The sequence below is a fragment of the Phoca vitulina genome, unplaced genomic scaffold, assembly GCF_004348235.1.
Source record: "Phoca vitulina isolate PV1807 unplaced genomic scaffold, GSC_HSeal_1.0 scaffold22, whole genome shotgun sequence".
NCBI lineage: Eukaryota > Metazoa > Chordata > Mammalia > Carnivora > Phocidae > Phoca > Phoca vitulina.
The window spans coordinates 37,224,751-37,247,179 of NW_022589725.1; the positions used below are offsets into that span (position 1 = coordinate 37,224,751).

The 22,429-nt window shown below is 42.6% G+C and overlaps 1 protein-coding gene across 3 annotated transcripts in view; it reads right to left on the minus strand.

The window, feature by feature from the left end:
• The window catches only part of REV1 (REV1 DNA directed polymerase), a 102,161-nt gene extending 94,328 nt beyond the window's left edge, over positions 1-7,833 (minus strand). For all 3 annotated transcript variants that reach the window (XM_032419888.1, XM_032419887.1, XM_032419885.1), the window contains exon 1: positions 7,641-7,833. In XM_032419888.1, the coding sequence (XP_032275779.1) occupies positions 7,641-7,665 (25 nt within the window). In that variant the 5' untranslated portion in view covers positions 7,666-7,833. The remainder of the gene's footprint in view (positions 1-7,640) is intronic.
• Between the last annotated feature and the right edge of the window lie 14,596 nt (positions 7,834-22,429).

Below are 22,429 nucleotides of genomic sequence, written 5' to 3' on the forward strand. Positions count from 1 at the left end.
GTGTGTGTGTGTGTGTGTGTGTGTGTGTGTGTGTGTGATGGTTAAGTCAAGCCAATCTTTCGAGAGTGATTGGTAATATTTAAACCAGAGCTGAACAACTGTTATTTTCTTTGGCCCGAATTTCCCCATCTGGGAATAAATTCCAAGGAAATCCATTCACAAAGAGAAAACATGTAATTTCTCTGCAGATGTTTTAATAGCACTATCCATGGTAAGAAGTAATTTGAAACAAAACAACTGACTAATAAGAAAGAAAATCTTGAAGGGCACCTGGGTGGCTAGGTCGGTTAAGTGCCCACTCTTGATTTCGACTCAGGTCATGATCTCAGGGTTGTGAGCTCTGTACTGAACATAGAGCCTGCTTAAGATTCTCTCTCTTCCCTCTCCCTTTGCCCTTCTTCCCCCCGCTCATGCACTCTCTCTCTCTAAAAAAAGAAAAAGAAAAAGAAAAAGAAAAAGAAAAAGAAAGAAAGAAAGAAAAAGAAAAAACAAAGGCCAGTCAAGTGATTAGAGGGTTGGGGCTTTGAGCCACATGATATCAGCCTGACCTCCTGGAAGAGGAGGGAGCTGAAGACTGATTCACCATGTGGTCAATAATTCAATTAATCATGCCTATGTAATACAACTCCAGTAAAAACTCGGGACACCAAGGCTTAGGTGAGTTCCCCTGGGTGGTAATCACATATCAATGTGGCAGGAGGATAACACATCCTGATGACATGGAAGCCTCAAATTTGGGACCCTTCCAGACCCCTCTCTAGGTATCTCTTCATTTGGCTTGCCCTAATTTGTATCCTTTATAATAAAACCCTAATTCCAAGTACAGTGCGTGCAAGTACTTTCCTGAGTTCTGAGTCACTCTAGCAAATTATCAAATCTGAGGGAGTAGTGGGAACTCCCAAATTTGTAGCCAGTTAGTCAGAAGTACCAGGTGGCCTGGGAACCCTGGAGCTTGCAGTGGGTATCTTAACGTGAAGAGAATCTTGTGGACTGTGCCCTTAATCTGTGATATCTGCCCTAACTTTGGGAAGTTTTGTTTTGTTTTTAAGATTTTATTTATTCACCCAAGACAGAAAGATACAGAGAGACAGAGAGCATGAGCAGGGGGAGAGGCAGAGGGAGAGGGAAAAGCAAACTCCCTGCTGAGCTGGGAGCCCGACATGGGGCTCAATGCCAGGATCTGCAGATCATGACCTGAGCTGAAGGCAGACGCTTAACCATCTGAGGCACCCAGGTGGCCCTAACTCTGGGTAGTTAGTGCTAGAATCACACTGCAGCTATCCAACAGGATGTACTGTCTGACCACTCTCTTAAAGGAACTGAACGAGAAAAAGCCAAGTGAAAGCACTTTTTAAGGCAAAAACAATTACAAAAAGTAAAGGACATTTTTGGTTATGCTCTCAAAAATATTAAAGAAGAAACTTAAAATATTTTTTAAAATTCAGGATAATCCAATTTAATTTTTTAAAAAAATGCTTAAAGTAATAGAACTTATTTTAAGATAAAATTCAGAACTCTGATGAAAAACATTTAAAAGAGAAAGGAATCTAAATCATAATTAAGACTAATGCCTAAATGATAAGAATATGTTAAGTTCATTCTTAGGAATCTCAAGTGTAGAAATGATGGCCTTCAGAAAAATGTAAGATTCAGCTATTATTTTCTAACTAAATCTCCAAAAAGCTCATTTTCGCCTTGGTTATGATCAGGAATGACTGAAGCCACTAAGCAACATTTTGGTTACTCAGATGCTGGATTCAAGTAAAAATCATTCACATCACAATGAACTTTTTTGCCCATCTGTAACTAATCTTTAATTCAAGCATAAAGCTGCGAGACCAGAATGGTCTTTAAAAAATTACTCAAACTAGGGGTGCCTGAGTGGCTCAGTGAGTTAAGTGTCTGACTCTTGGTTTCAGCTCAGGTGGTGATCTCAGGGTCCCTGAGATGGAGTCCCGCTTGGGCTCTGCACTCAGCGGGGAGTCTGCATAAGTTCCTCTCTCTCTGCCCCTCTCCCTGCTTGCATGCTCGCACTCTCTAAAAAAAAAAAAAAAAAAAATCTTTAAAAAAATTACTCAAACTAACCTGTGTGCATAGGCAGCTACCTGCCTACATGAGAAAGCATATTTTAACTTGACTGGATAATATCCTCCTTACTTACTAAATACAAAGATGATAAAGATTTGCTCCATAATCAACAGAAACACATCACTAATTTTTATTACTCACTTGCTACCTGAAATTTTAGCCTTAAGCAAATTTAAAGATATCCATGTTTTCTTAACTCTAATGCATCACATCTGTTATACACAAAACTTTTTCAAACTATTTACAAACTGACCTTCCATAACACACATGCTTTGACTTGTTTCAGTAACTCTGTAATAAGATGAGGAAAAAAATGATTTTGCCTATCATCAACCTATCAAAACATTTTTCACTTAGAGAATATATAGGCATTTAAGTATAATAGTTAAATCCACAGAAAACTTACCCACAATGAAATTACTTGCAGTTTGAAGAACACCACACATAACACGATAAAACATAATAGCAAGTTTCCAAACAGAAACCTCATTTTAATGTGCGTCAGAGCAAAGTGGTTATGACCCTGGGTTATGGAATGAGGTAGGAGTAGATTGAAATCCTGGCTCCTTTCTTGCCTGTGTAACTGGCCCCCAGGAACATTATCTGCATCTGTTTCTTTATAACTGTGCCAACCTTAGAGTGGTTATGAATATTAAATAAGGCACTGCACCTAGCGAAGAGTCTGAGGCACAGTAAATGTTTAATAACTTAGCAATTATTATTAAATTTGGGAAGAAATGTTACCCAGAGAAGCAAAATTTTGATTTTTTTCCCCTAAGTTTAAGGCCCACAGATAGGATCCTACTGGCTAAAGTTGAGACTAAGAAATAAAACATGTTCCTACAAAGAGGCATTTTACTAAAGGTATGTGGACTAAGTAAAAATAACTGGTATCAAGCAAGTGCAGTTACTACAGGGAGAATCTTAGTTTCTAACAATTCAAGTTGCATTAGCTCAGAGTGTCTATTATTACAAAGTTATTGTTTGTCCCCATTAATTCTTTCTTCTCTATTTCTGTAAAATACTGAAGAAAAATCAAAATCACATCATGAAAAGATGGAGAGAAAGGAAAAAAAAAAGATCTGACGTCGGGGCGCCGGGGTGGTGCAGCTGGTGGGGTGCCTGACTCTTGGCTCCGGCTCAGGTCGTGATCTCAGGGTCATGAGATTGAACCCCCTGTCGGTCTCCACACTTGGGGTGGAGTCTGCTTGGGATTCGCTCTCTCCCTCTCCCCCTATCCCTCTGCCCTAAGCGTGTGCTCTCTCTCTCTTTCTCAAAATAAATAAACAAATCTTAAAAAAAAAAAAGGTATGAAGTATAGTTGGGTCACTATAGGTTCTCATTAAGAACGAAACACAATTTTGGAGGGAAAATCCATAACAAAAAATAGCAGAAACTGAACACAAAAGATGATAAAACACCTCTCCTTTCCCAAATACTACAGGGCTCATCCTTCAACTGGATCTTCAAGGATTTTCTGTCTTCAGCTTCCAGCAAGTCCTTTTATCACCACGGTCCTATCTCCAGCAAAACTTCAAAGGGAAATATGTAAAAGCTACTCTGGCGGGCAGCTGCTAAGATAATCTCTTCTAGCATCTTCCACAGATCTAAGAATGAAAAAGCTTCCACATTAAGACCAATACTAGTCGCCATCCCCAACAGCTTATTTTTAATCCATTCTAGACAGCCACAAAATATATTTATTTTAAATAAGAGTTCCATAAATATGACTTTGGTAGCCAAAAATAAAACCAAAATAAATATGAAGTTCAATGCTTATACCTCTGTCTCATGCAAAAACACAAAATCCTAAGTGAATATTCCCAATTTCAAATACTGTTTCTAGAAACTATAAAATAACCCTGTTCTAAGCACTTTACATGCATTAACGCAATTATTACTCACCATAATCCTATAAGGTACACATGGTCCCCATCTCACAGATGAACAAACTGAGGCATCAAAAGATATTAACTTGCCCAAGACTACAGAATCAGTAAACAGTAGGAGACAGGATTCTGACCCAGGCTGTCTGATTCCAGAACAATGTTTAAATTAAGTATGCCATTCACTCATTTAACAAGTTTTGTTGAGCATCAATCTACCAATTCAGGTAGAATTCTGAACACTGGGGATAGAGCTGTGAGAACAAGTCACGCCCCTGCCCTCTAGTGGGAGAGAGGCCTTGAAGCAAAGAAGTGTATGGAGAAAATTGATAAATAAGTGAACAGTATATCTTCACCTAGCAATAACTGCTATGAACAAAAATTAAAATGACAGCATCAAAAGTGGCAGAGGGAGGGGCTGGCTTCTATTTTAGGGATCAAGGAAGGCCTCTATGAGGTGATGACATTGACCAGCAAACAGAAGATGTAAAGGCAAGATAACCACCAGGAGGAAGGGGTGGCCCAACTAAGAGAATAGAAAGTTTTACACCCCTAAGGTAGGAACAGTTTGATTAGTTCAAGAAATGGCACAAGGACCAAGAGATGGGCAGGGCGATGAAGAGTCACATGGTAAGAGGTTTAGTTAGGACTGGCAGCTGCCAAATCTCGTAATGCCCCGAGGGGCTGTGGTAAGGCGTTCTGATTCAATACTAAGGATAACAGGAAGCTTTCAGAGGCTTTGGAGCACAAGAATGACAGTATGATTTATGTCTTTAAAAAGCTCACTCTGGGGGCGCCTGGGTGGTTCAGTCAGTTAAGCGCCTGACTGGCTCAGGTCACGATCCCAGGGTGCTGGGATAGAGCACAGCGTCGGGCTCAGCGGGGAGTCTGCTTGTCCCTCTCCTTCTGTCTGCTCCTCCCCCCACTTGTGCCGGCTCTCTGTCTCTCTCTCAAATAAATAAAATAAAAAAATAAAAAGATCGTTCTGATTCTTATGTGGGGATCAGTCAGGAAGAAAAGCAAAAGAATCAGGGATACCAGGGAGGGCACTGTCCTAACAGTCTAAGGAAGAAATACTGGAACTCAGACTAGGATTCATGTACCGTGTGTAAGCAGGTGAGACACTAAAAGAAGAGCATGAGACCCAATTGTCTCTCTAAAAAAGAATTTTTAAAATATGCTTCCTCCCTTCATCCTCATCCCCCCTTCCTGACTTGACTTTGAAAAAAAAATCAGATTCTTTTTTAATATCCAAGTTAATGCTTCAGTTGGTGCTATATTTAGGAGAAAAAAAGATTAAAACATATTTCCTTCAGGGGCACCTAGGTGGTTCAGTCAGTTAAGCGTCCAATTCTTGATTTTGGCTCAGGTCATGATCTCAGGGCTGTGAGATGAAACCCCGAGTGGAGCCTGCTTAAGATTCTCTCTCTCCCTCTGCTCCCCTACCCTGGCCCCGCTCGCACACACTCTCTCTCTAAAAAAACCAAAAACATATTTCCTTCATTTATGAGTGTTTTGTTCAATATTCTATAATATACAATATGCCACGTACACGTGTACATTCTTGAGAAACAGAAAGAAAGAGCTTTACTATTGTTTAGCTTAGAGCTCCTTCATTAACTTGGAGATAAGGAGTACCTAGCACCTCTTCTGATCAGCTCTCTTCTCATGCTTTGTTTCCAGCATATCCTGGCTCATTCTAGACTGTGAATTGCAATAAAAAATATACCAGAGGGAATATGTTATGTATTTATTGAGCATCACTGTGTACCAGGTACTCACTAGATGCCTTACATTTAAAGACTCATTTAATCCTTAACTATCCAGGATAGGAAATAATGTCTTCATTCTACACCTAAGGAAAAAACCAAATATTAGTAACTTAAATTGTCAAAGGTCACACAGCTAATAAACCAGAATTTAGATCTACATCTAACTCTAAAATTCTTATCTTTCCACTACAGCAACTGTCAAAGAAAGAACTATCAAATACATGTAGTCTTCCCAACTTATTATTAATGACTAGTTTGTTGCTGGTGAGGACAGGGTTTCTTTCTTTTATGCAGAACTGAGTTTTGCAGTTTGAGTAGGGAAAATTGAGTGATCCTAACTACTCAAACACATTATTTTGAAAAATTATTTTCCACTTGAAATATCATAAACATTAATTCTAAAAGAGTGATTCCTACCTTTTTAGGAAAAAAAAAATCTTAATTATGTATTGTTTACCATGAAATAGGAGTAAAGTTCTATGGCAATAATCTAGTTTGGTATGGACTGATAGAGAAAAAGAGGATATGGACAAAAAGATAATCATCATAACACATGTAGAATCTGAGTGGCAAATAAAGAGCCTAAGAATTGAATGGAGATCCTCCTGAGAAAAATTCATCGAAGAGGGACTTTAAGTGAATCTCCAAGAATCCAGCATAGGAAACATAAGGAGGGAACCACTTGCTAGCAGCACTTGCATTGGCTAAGACAAGGCTATGTGGGAAAGCAGAGATGCAAGTTTGGGAAGCAGGTCGACCGTTCTCCCAAAGGCTGGATTACTGTGTTCTCCACAGCAAGAACCAACGTTATGGTGTGCCCAATTCTAAAGAAGAAACAGCTAACTCTTGAAGACTAAAGCGGAGAGGCCAGACAGCCCAGAGAGACACAGAATTAAGAACTGTTAAAGTCCTTAAAATTCAGTTACAGGTCCTTTTATGGGATGTGCTAGTCTACATTTTTTTCACCTGAACGATACCATTTCCACTCTATACATGACCTGCGAAGGCGTGAAAGACAGAAACTGTAAACTTACACCATCTGCAATTATTTTGTTTTAAACAAGGGAGACTCTTAATTGACATATTAAGGTATTTTATTTCCTCACAGACTGGGTGTAGGTAGTAAGTGCAACGAAATATACAAGGAAAAGCCCCTTTCGGTCTACACAGGGGCTCAATCATTTTAATAGTGAGTGAAAGTGTGAAAAGGGCACTTGTAAGGACAGTTGGGGAAAGGTGCCCTGCATATTAAGGAAACAGGTAACAAGGAAAACTAAGTGAATAAAAATTGCCTTCAGCTAGTCCAACACCGATTTTGGGACCCAGTGCGGGGGAGGGGCGTCTGATGCCGGGGTCACAGGGTGGGGGGAGGGATGGCGTGGCGGGAGGCCGGGCGGAGAACACCAGCGCCCGGCCCCGGCCGACATCCTGCGATGCTTGATGAACCTACGACCGAACGCGCGCACGAATGAATGGCGCGGGGCTGAAAGGCCGGCCCAGGCGCCGACGCAGGAGGAAGGAGTTTGCGGGGCCGGGGGTGGCGTTCGCCGGCGGGACCCGGGGAGCACCGAAGGAAGGGCGCCGTGCGAGTCTCCGGCGCCTGGCGGCCGTGCGCGGGCGGCGGGGTCGGCGGCGCCCGGCCCGCCGCGCCATGGCGGAGGGAGAAGGGGAGGTCACGCGTTACATAACCCGGCAGCTGCCGCGCTCGGGGACGCCGCGGGCCGCCCAGGCCGCGACAGGACGGCCTGCGGTGCCCGGGCCGGCGCGCCCTCCCCAGCCCCGCCTCAGGCCGTCCGCGCTCGGGCCGCCGCCGGGCGGGTCTGCGGCGCCTCCGGGCGACGCGTGTCCGGTCCCACCCCTCCCCCACCCCCGCCGCCGCCCGGGGGTCGCTCACCTTCCGCGCTGCCCCGGACCACCATGCCCGGGCACGGCCGCCTGCTCGACCTCGCGGGCTCCGGCGCCGCTACGGCCGCCGCACAGTGCCCCCGCTGGGGGCCGGGAAGAGGGTCGCGGGAAGGAGTCACACCGCCGCGCCGCGGCCCACGCTCGCCCCACGCTCACGGCGGCTGGCCCTGCGCGCGCTTAGCGGCTGCTCCCGCCCCTCCCCTACTCTGGCGGACGCGCGCGCCGCAGCTCCGCCCCGCCCCTCCCCCCTCCACGGCCTGCGCGCGCCCTGGCTCCTCCCCCTTTTCCTCCCCGCCTGCGCCGGTCGGCCAGGCACGCGCGGCTAGCGAGCCGCTGTCCCCGCCCCGGCTCGCACTCACCCCGCGCGGCGCACGCGCCCGGTCCGCACCCTGCCCCGGGCGACTCCCGCACCGCGGGCGCGGCGCCTCGGAGCTCTGCGGTTGCCGGCCCGGCCCCGCCCCGCCCTCGCCCCGCCTTCCCGCCACCGCCCGCTGGGGGCAGCACCTCCCCGGCACGTGACCGTCTCGTTCGCGGGGGCGGGGAGGAGTGCGGCGCGGGCCCGCCTCCCGCAACGCGCAGCCAGCCCTGAAACCCCGTAACCTGCGCGCCTCCTACTTGGGTCGCGGCGCGTCCGTTGCCTCTTCCGAGGGGGCGCTGCCCTCGCTTCGGAGAGTCCCCGCCGCCCCCGTCCCGCGATGGGCTCCCCACTCTGGGAGGAGACAAGTGCGGGGACCGACCATGCTTTAAACCCTGGTACTGTCTGAAGATAACGAGAAACACACGGGTCCCCTCTCCACAAGCGATTGATTTACAGTGACATCTAGCGGAGAAAGGGACACACATGAACTGACACTTTCCTCCGTCAGGGAGCAACGGAGAATCATGGCCCACGTAGGTTAGCGAGAATGAACACTGCACCACGGGGTGTAAGCGATTCATTGCCAGCTCCCGCAGGGACACAAACACCATTTCTTGTCCTATGAGTTTCCGCCCGGGATTGCTCCTGGATATTTCTACAGCAGGTATCCCATCCCACGTGCAGCACTGGGGTTACACGCGAAAGCAATTTTCTACTAACGTAAAAAAAAAGATTGTATATTGTGTATGCTTAAACACAATTTTAATTGAGGGCCTTCCAGCAAAAGACAATTGTTCCATAAGGACCATTTCCCCCCTTTTGGCAGTGTCCCTCTGCCAAGAGATCCCACAATGCTATTATAATAGTCTTTATTGTTGTAATGAACAAACATGAAGCGAACCTCCGTGCAAAAGCTCAACACTTTTTCCTTATTCCCTTACTAAGATACTTGAAGAGTTTGCACGTACTTAGGAAACAGTACTCTTGAAAACTGATTTTGCAGAGCTGAGACTTAAACACTGGTAATTCAGAGGATATTCGAATGACTTGTTTCTTTTATTCTAGCCTTTTCGGGTTTTGCCATTTTATAGACTTAAAGATACACTTCAACTTCGGTTTTCTTGTCTCTAACCTAGCAAAATCAGGTGGTGTGTTTTTCTGAGACGTCATAATTTAATACAAATGGCGTAATTTTCAGCAGGCTCACAACCAATTGCCCAATTCAACTAAGGGTATCCTCATCTGCTGAGATCCCACAGAAAAACAGTAGCAACCGTTATTAATTTTTAAATGTATATCTCTAAATGGCAGCATTCTGTTAACAAATGGCAAAACTCGATTTTCAAATTGAAAAAAAAAATCATGGGAACTCTACAGGAAATGTACCATTGTATTTCAATTGCAATTTTCTTTCCCACTCTCTCCTTTTAGAGTCAAAGTTTTTTTTTTTTTCTCAAGAAAGAAACACAAACATTTAGCTAACTGGCCTTGGTAACACCTTTATAGAATATAGTAAGATGGAATGACTGCATTTTAGTGCTAAGTAGTAGAAAGCCTCTGATAAGGAAGAAAAAAAAATCACATTGCTCTTTAGATAAAACAGAACAAAAAGAGAGATGAGGAGTACATAAATAAAATGTATACAAACTCTAGAATCCTTCATACAATTTTGTCAGTTTTATTTTTGCCCATTCTAGAATATTCTGTGTCCTGCTATCCCATAATAGATTACATAATGTCTGAAGAGCCCTTTCTTTCAATGTTGTCCAGTCACCTACATTGATTCCTTCATTTACTTCCATTTATTCTCATGAGGACTATCTTTCTCGTCTAAGGGGAGCTGGCCTGACCTTTGGGTAGTGCAACTGAGAGAGCCACCCTGGACTCCCACACTTGGGAGATGCTTTGGGCTACTCCACCTTATTCCTCTTTTCTGAGCTTCATTAAAATTTATTTTTGTTTATTTTGAGATTTCTATCATTACTGACATCTCAAGGGGCCTATGAAAATGCAGACTCTTGCAGGACAGCCCTGGGAAAGGACATGGCTCTATTATCCTTTAACCTCTGTATCTGGTGGAAACTTTCCTTAAAAACACATCCAGTCTCTCAAATACCAAAAACAAAATAAGAACACGAAACCATTAAAAAACAGAGATTTGTACTTAAATCCCTTGGGTGATATACACACAGTAACTCCTGTGATTTACTCATGGGAAAGAATGATCGTGCTGATCATTATAAGGCATTCAGCACATTATGCTGAAAGATGAAATAATAACAAGGAAGAATGAGCACAAACCCACAGAAACTTAGAAAGGAATTTGGAACCAGAATTGGTTTACCAAGACTTAATTCTTCTAAACACATTATCTGTTTCTACAGAGTAAAAAAAAGACCAGGGACAGGTATATACATATCTATATTTGAACAACATAGCTCACAAAATTCAGGATGATTCAGCAATTAAGTTATGATGAGCGTTCTGAATACCAGTTACTCTTTGGTCAACAGGGAACAAAAAGCATTTCCTGCTCCCGAAAAGTTTCCAGTGTAGGAAGGGAGGCCCTTGCAGTACAGGTTAAGGGCTGCTATTGGGAAGTGTTCTATGGGAACATAAAAAGGCTGTCAGGGAGGCTTCCTCGAGAGAGTGACTCCTCAGTAAAGACTGAGATCCTAGTCGAGTTGGCGAGGGGAATGCCACTCCCCACAGAGGGAGCACCATGTGCAAAGGCAGAGAAGGGAGGGAGAACAGGGAACATTCCAGAAACTGCAAAGTGCGAAGTACAGAGGGACATGAGTGGGGGAGGGAGGCATGCTGGAAAAAGGAGGATAAAGGGCCCCTTAGAGTATACGAATATGTTTTGACTGTATCCGCAGGGCAATGAATCATTGAAGTGTTTAAGTTTTTTTTTTAATTTACTTAAGTAATCTCTACACCCAACGTGGGGCTCGAACTCACAACCCCCCAACTCACAAACCCCAAGATCAAGAGTCCCTTGCTCTTCCAACTGAGCCAGCCAGGTGTCCCAAATCATTGAAGGGTTTTAACGGGTAAAGTGACTTCGGAAAATCACTCTGGCTGCTGGGTGGAAAGTAGGGTTGGGGGCAGTCAGGAGGTCTTGTCTTAGTCCAGGTGCCTGGGGGGAAGGCACAGAGGAGGCAGTGGGTTGAATTTGACAAGGGTCAAAGCAAGCATAATGCATGGAGAAAAGAGCAAAGAAATTGAGGATGGATTCAAGGAAGGGATTATATTGATTGATCATGGAACTGAGTCTCAGTCATTTTTTTTCACAGCATTCTTAGGCCAAAAGAAATACCTAACAGTTTCATTTATAAAGGAAGTAAGGAAAACTGAATGGAAAGAAATCAGAGAGGGAGACAAACCATGAGAGACTCTGGACTCCAGGAGCCAAACTGAGGGTTACAGAAAGGAGGTGAGTCGGGGAATGGGGTAACTGAGTGATTAAAAAAAAAAAATTAAAAATTAAATTTAAAAAAAGGAGGCAAGGCCAAACAACTTAATAAGCATTTGTGACATAACAACTTAGTAGCCATTTGAAAAAAATAATACACGTAAAGTGAAAGCAAAAATAATATTTGAATTTCATTTTTAAATAACCATTACTTCTCAATGGGACCTATGTGCCCATTGGGCAATGTAAAACTTTTCAAACTACAGGATCAGATTGGATATGGCCACCCTCATTTCCCATTCCACATTGGCGAAAATCATTCATACATATTGCTTCGTATTCCATTATCACAGCAGGTATAAGGGTGTATGGCTGGCTCAGTTGGTAGAGCATGCAACTCTTGATCTCAGGATCATGAGTTCAAGCCCCACAATGGGCATGGAGTCTACTTAAAAGAAAAACAAACAAAAAAACAGAACAGGAGGTACAGTTTGTCCCACTACTACTGATAATAAGTTAAATTCCTAACTAGGTGGTGACAGCCAGATCTCACCATTGTAAAAGCATGTTTTCCCCTGTGCGTACTGTGGAGCAGTACTTTTTATCAAGTGAACAGTCTCTTCAACAATTTTTTAATCTAATGGTTTCAGTGTTCATGGATGATCTTGGACTGAATCAGTCGTTTTATTGGGGTGCAAAGAAGGGATTTTCTCATTCCATAATTTTTCCCACATTGATTAGTTGGCATTTTTCTGGAAAAAAAAACTGTCCCTATCTACTGGGGATAAACTATCATTTCTCCTTGAAAAGGAGGGTAAATGCTTAATTCCTTCCCTTTAATTACAAATATTTGTAGAAAAGTATTATCTAATAGTTACCTCCAATGATGGTAAATGAGCTTTTTCTTTCTCTCTTTGCTTTTCCTCTTTCCTTCAAAATTCAAATATACTCATAAATATTTATTTATTTATTGTAATCTTGTAATTAATTATACTCATTCTTTTTGATGTATAAATTGCTCCAGATTTGGCCAGTTATAGCCCCTTCAAGTTGGTGCCTATGTCCTGTAACACACCTCAGTAGTTGTTTTTTGGTTTTTTTTTAAGATTTTATTTTTATTTATTTATTTGTTTGTTTGTTTAGAGCATGAGTGGGGGGAGGGGTAGAGGCAGAGGGAAAGAATCTCCAGCAGACTCCCTGCTGAGTACAGAGGCCCAACATGGGGCTCAATCCCAAGACCCCAAGATCATGACCTGAGCTGAAATTAAGAGTCAGACGCTTAACCGACTGAGCCACCCAGGTGCCCCCATCCCAGTAGCTGTTTAAAGTTTTGTTTTGTTTTTTAATCAAATAAGGCTACCACTATTACTCTTCTCTTTTGGGGTTTTCTTAGCTATTCTTGCTTGCTAATTTTTTCATTTTAGGATCAACTTCTATAGTTCTCTGGGGAAGGGGAACTTGATATCTTTATTGGGATCTCATTAAACTTATATATAAACTTGGGAATAGTTTTTGATGGAGAGTCATCTTATCCAAAGACATGGGACATCTTTCCATTTATTCATTGTCACATTGGAATCTTTCAGAAGTTTCCCAAAATTTGATTATATAAATTTATGCACATTTCTATTTTTATATATTTTATTTATGTGTTTTTGTTGCTATAGTAAATAGTCTTCTTATTTATTATCTTTTTATACTGCCTATTGTTTGCATGACTTCTATTGGGTTTATTTGTTCCCTTACCAAATAGTCAGAGGGTCAGCTATCTGCTTGACTGGGGACCCTGAAATATCAGGAACTATTGGTCTTTTAGGAAGGATGGTTTATTTTGTCTCTAGGAAGACCCTTGGTCCTGCTAAGGGAGATTAGGCCTGGCTGAAGATCTCTGTACTACAGAGAAGGTAGGGCAGAAGTGGGGGTGCACAGGAACCCAGGAGTCTCAACCTCTAATGCATACGCTTTCATTGAATCCCCTGTTTTCATCAAGATATCCCTCCTTCAACTTGCTTTGCATCCTTGAATCCAGAGCTTCTCAGATCAGCATTTCCAGGAGCAAACTTCTACTCTTATGCTGTGGTCGCGGAACAGGTGTCATCTGGGTACACAGGTTCTGAGGCCAACTAAAGGGCTTAACTGCTTTTTTATAGATTCATTCCAAGTCTGTTCTGGATGCTGGGTACCTGCGGCAGCCAACAACCTAGGCGAATTTCCTGTGCTTATGGTGCTTACTTCCTAGTGGGTAAAAGTAATCAATAATGAATAATCAATAAATGAATAAAAAGCTATGTCAGTAAAATATCAGGTAGTAGGGAGTGCTATGGAGGAAAGGAAAACAGGGAATAAGGGCAGACTGGGGTGGTAAGGAAAGCCCTCTTTGGTAAGGAGCTTTTTGAGCAGAGACCAGAAGGAAGTAAGGAAAGAAGCCATGTGGGTATCTTGGAGAAGGGAATTCCAGGTTCAAAGGACAATGAGGTCAAAGGCCCTGAGTGGGGAATATGCTTCAGTATTTAAGGACAGCGAAGCTGGAGCAGAGTGACAAAGGGGGGGGGGGGGAAATGGCCAAAGATGAAGTCAGGGGGGTGGCAGGAAGCCAATTATGTTGGGCCCTAGCCCTACATGTTGGATGTGATGGAGCCACTGAAAGGTTTTGACCTGAAGAGTGACATACTTTTTAGAAGAATTCTGTGGCTGCCATGTGAGGAAGATTAGAGGAAAAGCAGAGCGGGTTTTGGTGGTGGGGCGGGGGGGGGGGGGTGCGGAATCAGGAATTCTGTTTTAGTCATGTTAGGTTTGAGATGTCCATCAGATACACAAATGGGGATGTTGAATACACAGTTAGATTCAACTGTAAAGTTTGGAAAGATGTCCGCGTTGAGGGATCTACATTTTGGAGTTGTTAGTTTATGGTGATGTTTAAATCCATGCAGCTGGATACAATCAGTTAGGGAATGAGTATAGAGAGAGATGTTTGGTGACTGAGATTTGGAGCACTACTATGAGGATACTGTCAAGGAAATAGGGATCCATTAAAGGAAACTGAAAACGGTGAGCTGCCAGTGAGGTAGAAGGAGAAGGAAAAGAGAGTAGTGTTCTGTAAGACCAAAAAAAAAAAAAAAAAAAAAAAAGTAGTGGGGGAGTATTTCAAGGATGAAAGAAAGATCGACTGAGTCACACACTGCTGATAATTCAAGGAAGACAAGACCAAAAATGAACATTGGACTTGGCAATGTGGAGGTTACTAGTGACTTGGTGGGGACAAAGTCTTAATTGACACAATGGAAAGTGAGAGGAGAGGAAGAAGATGGATTCAGGTGTGAGGTGATGGTGGCCTGATCTAGGTCGGTTGTGGTGGAGGTGGTGAGAGAGGGCCAGACTCTGAAGATGGTTTTAAGATCGAGGCAATGGGATTTGCTGATGGGTTGCCTGTGGGGTACAGGGTGTGAAAGATGATGGAGGTTTTCAGCCTGAACAACCAGAAGAATGGGGATGAAGAAGAGGATCAGACTTTCAACCAATCTTCCTGTTTCCAGTCTCTCACCTTCACCCCTACCTTCGGAGGCACTTGGTGCTCCCAACGCCTGAGATTTCTCAGATTGCTCCTCCTGCTGCCCCACCAGCAGCTCTTTGCGTTCAGCTTCTCCTGGCCCCTGGCTCTCCTGATGAATTGCTATGCATCCTTCTGATTTCCAGCTTCCAAACTTTTTTTGCTGTCTCTCCTTTCCCATTCTCCTCTTCCTTGTGTGTTTGAGTCCCTTTTAGAAAACAAAACAAAACCTTTTATAGTCATTTTTGTGAGATTTGGAAAGGGACAGAGAAAATGTGTCTTCTACCCAAAGTTTAACAGAAAGTCTCCTTGTTTGTTTATTTTTATTGTTCTTTTTTTTTTTTTAAAGTTTTTATCTGTTTGAGACAGTGAGAGAGCACAAGCGGGTTGTGGGGGGGGGGAGTGGGAGAGGGAGAAGCAGGCTCCCTGCTGAGCAGGGAGCCCAATGCGGGCTTTGATCTGGGATCACGACCTGAGCCGAAGGCAGATGCTTAACCAACTGAGCCACCCAGGCGCCCCTGTTTGTTTATTTTTTAAATTAACAAATGATTATTTCTCTAGTTTGGTCAGGTCAGTTGGTCCTTCATAATGCTTATATTAGATGTTTCAGAGCCTGTGTTGAGGTAGATCAACAATCTATCTGAGTGGTAGATTTTTCTTCCTGCCTTCCCCCTCTTTCTCTAATTCTTCTTCTCTTGCATGAAGCAATGCATTTTATTCACAAGTTGCCTGGGAACACTACCACTGGGCACCAGCCTGGAAAAAAAGTATGCCATAATCATTTAAAAATACATTGTTTCGACAATGTGAGCATGTGTGAGTGTGCACGGGTCTGTGTGTATCTTTGAATTTGAGGGTACGTCCTTGTGAACATTTATTCTTAGGTTAGAGAGTCACAAAGAACCATACATATTTAACTGTGTTAACACATAAATTTAACACATAATTCTACCTCCATTTATCTTAGGTCTCAGCTGGGAAGAAATTCCCAGAGAATTTGGAATTCAAGCAGAGAGAGGGAATCTTCAAATGGCAGGCTAACTCAAGAGCTCCACATGAATGTATAGGCTGGGGTCAGGAAGGTTATTCTTACAGATTCTTGCAGCAAATTCCTGGAGCAAAGCAGTGACAGGGGGAGGGAACTACATAGGCTTGTGTCCTTGGAGTGAATTTCTCTTTCCAGCTTGAGCTGACCCAAGTTGGTATCAGTAACTTGCAGCCAAGGGGCACATACTAAGATTAAAGATCTGTGTTTCACCAATCTGGAAGGTTGATCAAACTTACCATAGGGAGTTAGAGCAGCCCATCTTTCTCTACTGACATCACGAACAAGGCCAGGACTTAGGACAACATAGCTCTCAACTCAACTTACCTAGGGGCTAGCCAATTCCCATGACCTGGGGCCATTTGTGGGGCTTTAGCAGAACTTGACCTCAGGGGCTGATCCCACCAAATGGAGAAAGCTGCGTAAGGACATAGGCCTAACTTATCAGGGGAAATTTCACTGGAACAGCAAGCAAACCCAAGGAACACTCTAAATTGCCCTGAATCTTGGGCTTAGTGGGAGAGGATTAGAAATGTACTTTGAACTAGATGAGAGACATAAGGATCACATTTCTGGACTAAAAGTAAGTATACTCCCCCAAATTTAATATCCAAAATGATGCTGTATGTCTTGTTTTGCGACTGTCTTAGACAAGGTCTTTCATGGCATCTGTCTGTAACTAGAATCCAACACATTAGGAAAGCCCAGGGGAAGAATATTCCCAAAGTTATACACCAAATCAGTGGGAGAACTGAAAATAAACCCGGGGACTTTTACTACTCCCTCTATCACTAATAACTCCAGGAACCTGCAGGGACCTTCAAGGATGGAGTCTGTTTCTGGATTTTATTGGAAGGCTTCCCTTTTGTGCGTGTTTCAGACACAAATACTGAAGGGAAAAAAAGATTAATACACATGTTCTGAGAATGATGACATACTGATGGTATTCAAACATAAACAGCACTTTCAACGGAGAGGCAGTTCTGTTGTAGGATCAGAATTGGTTTCTGGTTCTGACTCCGCCACTAATGAGCCGCTTCATTTGGGGCTAGTCATTTAACTCCTCCAGACCTCAAAGTCCTGGTCTGTAAAATGAAAAGGATGTCGTAAGCAATGTTTTCCTAGTTCTAAAATTCTAAGAAACCTTAATTTTAAAGGTTTAAAAACTGAATAAAATAAATTGGAATGCTGGTTCGTATCATGAGGTACTGACCTATTCAAAATAATACAACATATTTAATACAATTCTAAAAAGCTGAAATGGTCACAGAAATATATTCAATTAAAGATAGAAAGAACAATGGAGAGGACTTTTGCTTCTGGTCAGTTTTTTTTTTCTTTTCTTTCTTTCTTTCTTTCTTTCTTTCTTTCTTTCTTTCTTCTTTCTCTCTCTTTCTTTCTTTCTTTCTTTCTTTCTTTCTTTCTTTCTTTCTTTCTTTTTAGATATGAGGAAGCCAGAATAAAAATAAGAGAATTATAAAAGACAAGCAGTATTAATCATTATGTGAGTTTAATCAGGGAGAGATTAAAACAATCAAGAGGCTCAATATTGCAAGCAGCATTCATAATCATAGGCTTTTAATCCACATACACAAGACATCAAATATTTTCACATGGGGGGGAAAGGGGTTCAGAGAACAAAAGGCATAAAGAAGAGTAGGTTTTGAATGGACCATTTCATTACTGACAGCGGGATAGAGTGGCGAATTGCCAAAATGAGGAGCCTTATATCTAGGAAACACAGCTGATATTCAGGACACTGAGTGAAAGGGTGATGATGGTAGAAATGATTATTAGCAGGCAGAATGCATTGCAGCTAAGCAAAACACCAAGCGCAGATATTATTGTCTCAAAGGTGTTCTGCAAATAGGCAGAGATACAGAATGAAACTTGAAAAAAAATACAGAAAAAAAAAAAAAAAACCAATAACCAATGTAAAGAAAGATTCCAGGGGTGCCTGGTTGGGCTCAGTTGGCAGAGCATGTGACTCTTGATCTCAAGGTCATGAATTCAAGCCCCAAGTTGGGCGTGGAACCTACTTAAAAAAAAAAAAAGGAAAGGGGGCGCATGGGTGGCTCAGTCGGTTAAGCTTCCTACTCTTGGTATTGTCAGGTCCTGATCTCAGGGTTGTGACATTGAGCCCCCGCTCCTAGTTGGGTGCTCAGCGGGAAGTCTGCTTGGGATTATCCCTCTCCCTCTGCCCTCCCCTCCATGTGCACCTTTTCTCTCTCCAAATAAAATGAAATAAAGATTCCAAAGTAGGAAGAATCACAATTATCTTGAAGGAAACAAACAAAAACTGAAAGACCAAATCAGAATATACAACAGCTCAGGCAAATGAAAAATCTATTGTGGGAAAATGGCCAACAAGAAGGCTGTGGGAAAGTAACTGGAATTTTTAAAAGCACAAATTGGCCTTGTTTTTAGACACAAGCTAGTCACACTTAACCAAATGTCGGGTATTTCTGGAAGTTACTGGTGTAATTATGAAGGAAAGCTGAAGTCCAGGCTGTTCATCGCACAGTAATTTTTAGTAAGGATTATTCGTAAATTCTCGCATGGGAAATTAATTTCAAATGCTGAGTCAGAAGCGAGGACGTTGCCCCACTTAAGAACCAGGAAAAGGTAGGAAGGTGGCCTATCAATGGCCCTGGGAGTAGGACACCCCTGCTCAGAAAGCCCAGACATCAACAGGGAACTTGGGAAGGGCAGCAGGAAAGGAGAAAATGGTGAGGAAAGGGGCTTTCGAGGTGAACAGCGTCTGTGCAATCTGGCTCCCTGTCCTTAGCGAAATTCTTAGCTTGGCATCTAAGACCCTGTGGTATCTGGTCCTGCTTCCTCGCTGGTGTCCCTCTGTTGCGACCCCTCCCCCCGACCTCTGGTGCTCCCACTACTCTGCAACCAAACTTCGCATCTTTCCTTGCCTTTGCCTCTGGGTCCTCATGCTTCCGTCGGCCTGCAATGCTCCCTCTTTGGCCACCTCCTGCTGCTCAATCTCAGCTCAGCTCACGGCTCAGCACTGCAGAGCCACCTTCCTCCAACAGCCTGTGGATGGTTGCCCCCACCGCCTTTTTGTTCACTTTCCATCCCCACCCCATCTCTGTTGTCTGTCTCCTGTCTTCTCGCATGCCTGCATGGTCTCCCTCATGGCCCTTCCTCATTGCAACATGGGCCGTCTTAGAAGCCTCTCTTGAACAAAAAGGGAAATGGGTTTGTGCTAATTAGGCAACCCCAAGGGAGGGGGTGGTTGCAGAGCTTTTTGTAGGTTTCAGAAGGCTTATTTATCTTCCTAGGCAAGAGGTTCAGGGCCTGAGGGCTTAGGTCATGGAAGGGGCTTCAATGTTGGACCGTTTGGCACCCTATGATGGCAATATACTGTCACCTTAGGAATCCCCAGTAGTTGGTCTTGGAAAATTCGGAATCACTTATAATTTTTACAAAGTGAGAGATTTGCCTTCTTGTGATAGCGTATTCCCTAAATAACGAACTTGTCACAGAATTGTGATTTCTCTTTGCAGGCTTTATGTCTCTTGTGAACTAAGGTCTTTAATATATACACAGAATGAATCTTAAAGTTTTGTTCCTTTTTTGAACATAGTGAAAGATCATCTACATATTATATTAGAACAGAATCACCAGGAAATCTCAAATCTTCAAGGTCCCAATTAAGAATCTGACAGAAGTAAGGGGAGCATCAGTAAATCCCCAAGACAAAACAGTCCAGGTGTATGGTTGATTTTCCCACGAGAAGGAAAATAACTATTGACTGCCTGGATCTGGATCTAATGGGATGCTAAAGAACTTAAGCCCATCACAGTGAAGTGGGTGGCCTCAAGTAGTATTGAGGACAAAACAGAATTTGGGTGAAGGACCAGTGAAAAAAGAGGAATCACGATCTTATTTATAGTCCTGCAGTCTTGCATAAATCAATATCTATGCCCATGAGGCTTTTTACCAGGCAAACCTGGAGTATTACGAGGGCTGATGTAAGGAATAATGAACCCCTGCTTCATAAAATCTTCCACAGTGGGCTTCAATCCTTCCTTAGCTTCGGGCTTTAAAGGGTATTGAACAAAGATGGGTGAGGGTTTAGAAAAGTCAATTTCTATTTTGATGCGATTGGTTTCTAGAATTGTTTGGGACAACTGTTGTCCCAGAGCGAATCAGAGACTTCAAATAACTGCTAAAACTGAGATTGGGTTAAGTTTTCAGGGACAGGCAAATGCCAACTAGGTTACACTATTAAGGGATTATGCATGAGAGAGTCTTCAAGTGTTTCTAGAAAAAGTCCGTGTGAGGAACATTTGAGTTGGCAGTTCAATTTACATAAAAGATTTCTCCCAATAAAATTTCCCAATATGGTGTTACGGAGAGGACATCCATGTTGACTACTGAGAGAGCCAAGGGTTACTGTCACAGGTTGGGTCATGGGAAGAGTTTGAGTACTGTTTGGAATTCTTGAATAGTGAATTGTTCTGGAGAAGATGGGAACTGACAGAGTAGCACTCGCATCTAGCAGAAAGCTTTGCCTTTGTCTTTCTATTATTATAATCCTCCTTATTGAATTAAAAGAATCATTGGGGAATTGGGCATGACACTATCCCTCAGAGTCCCTTCATTATTTGGAATAACGAGGAGGTCGCACAATTCTGTTTCATTTTAGTTAGGATGGGGACAGTTATTCTAACTGCCTAACCCCTCCCCCCTCCTTTTTTTTTTTTTTTTTTTTTACTGTATTGGCAAGTGTCTCTGTCAAAGGGAAAGTTTTTATTGTCTCTTGAGGGGGAGGAGGATAGATTTAATTGCTTTAATTGTAACACAAGGTGCTTTGTTTGTTTTCCGTTTGGATATCTTCAAAATGTTCAGCCAAATATTGAAGTTCATGGAATGGGGTATTTGCAAACCAACTTTTTATGTATCAGATCTGCAATTGCTGCCTTTTGAATCACTAAGAAAGAAAGGTGGAAAAGGCATTAGAAATCAGAACACCAGGAGCTAAACCAGAATATTGTCTAAATGTGATTAGTCTGTTGATGAAACCTCTTTGGATTCATTCCTTTGCTTTTTGCAAGACTGAATCAAGGTCCGGGTTTTTGTTTTTATTTTTGTTTTTGTTTTTTATGAAAGCCTCGTGTTACAGTTTCCAAAAGGTTCTCACCCATTTCCTGTACTTTAAGGTGTCCTGATTGAGTAAGATGCATCCCATTATTTTGTATTAACTTTTTCCTGAGAAAAGTGTATATTCACACGCACTTGTAAGAAATAATTCAGAGAGATCCTGTGTATCCTTTCCCCAGTTTCTCCCAATGGTAACATCTTGCAAAATGTAGCACAGTTGCACAAGGATTTGACATTGCTGCAATCCGCCAATCTTGTTCAGACATCATCAGCTTAACTTGTGCGATTTGTGTGGGTATGCGTATGTAGTTCTATACAATTCTATACTATGTGTAGGTTCATTCATTTGCCACCAGAGTCAAGATATAGAACAGTTCCATCATTGCAATGACCCCCCTGTTGCCCCTTGATAACCACATCCACCTCCTTCCCATTCCTTTCCCCTGAGCTCCTAACTCCCAGCAGTCAGTAATCTATTATCCATTTCTAAAAGTGTGTCATTTCAAAATGTTACTTAAATGTTATGTAAATATAATCGTACAACTTTTTGAGATTTTTTTTTTTGCTCAGTATAATTCTCTGGAGATTCATTCAATATACTAGTGTGTATCACTTGTTCCATTTATTTTTGTTGCTAAATAGTATTCCATTTTCACCCATTTATCCATTGAAAGATATCTAGGCTGTTTCCAGGTTTTGCCTATGATGAATAAAGCTGATATGAGCATTTATGTACAGGTTTTTGTATAAACATTTTTTTTCATTTATCTGGAATAAATGCTCAAGAGCACAATTGTTGTGTTGGGCCATATGGTAGTTGCATGTTTAGTTTTGTAAGAATTGCCAAACTGTTTTCCAGAGTGGCCATTCCGTTTGACATTCCCACCAACAATGCATGAGTGATCCTGTTTCTCCGCATTCTTGTCCACCTTTGTCATTATTTAGGTGCTCCTGTGTTGGGTGCTGTGTTAGCCATTCTGATGGGTGTGTAGCGGTTTTATCATTGTGATATTTAATTTGCAAATCCTTGATGGCTAATGATGTTGAACTTGTTTTCTTATTTGCTATGCATTTCACCTCAGTGAAATATATGTCACCTTCTGTTGCTAGGTTAGGGGTCAGGAGAGGGCAGGCCTGGGTTGCCTTCTTCTGTTGGGTGGTTGATCAGTTGGAAGACAACCTGCTGCTGTGTTGGTTCTCCAGTCCTGGGTCCCTAATGAGTTCTCCTTCCTCTTTCCACCTCTCAGACCTCTCCTTAGTTTGCCTCTTGCTTTGTTTCCAGGGTTTATAGTTGC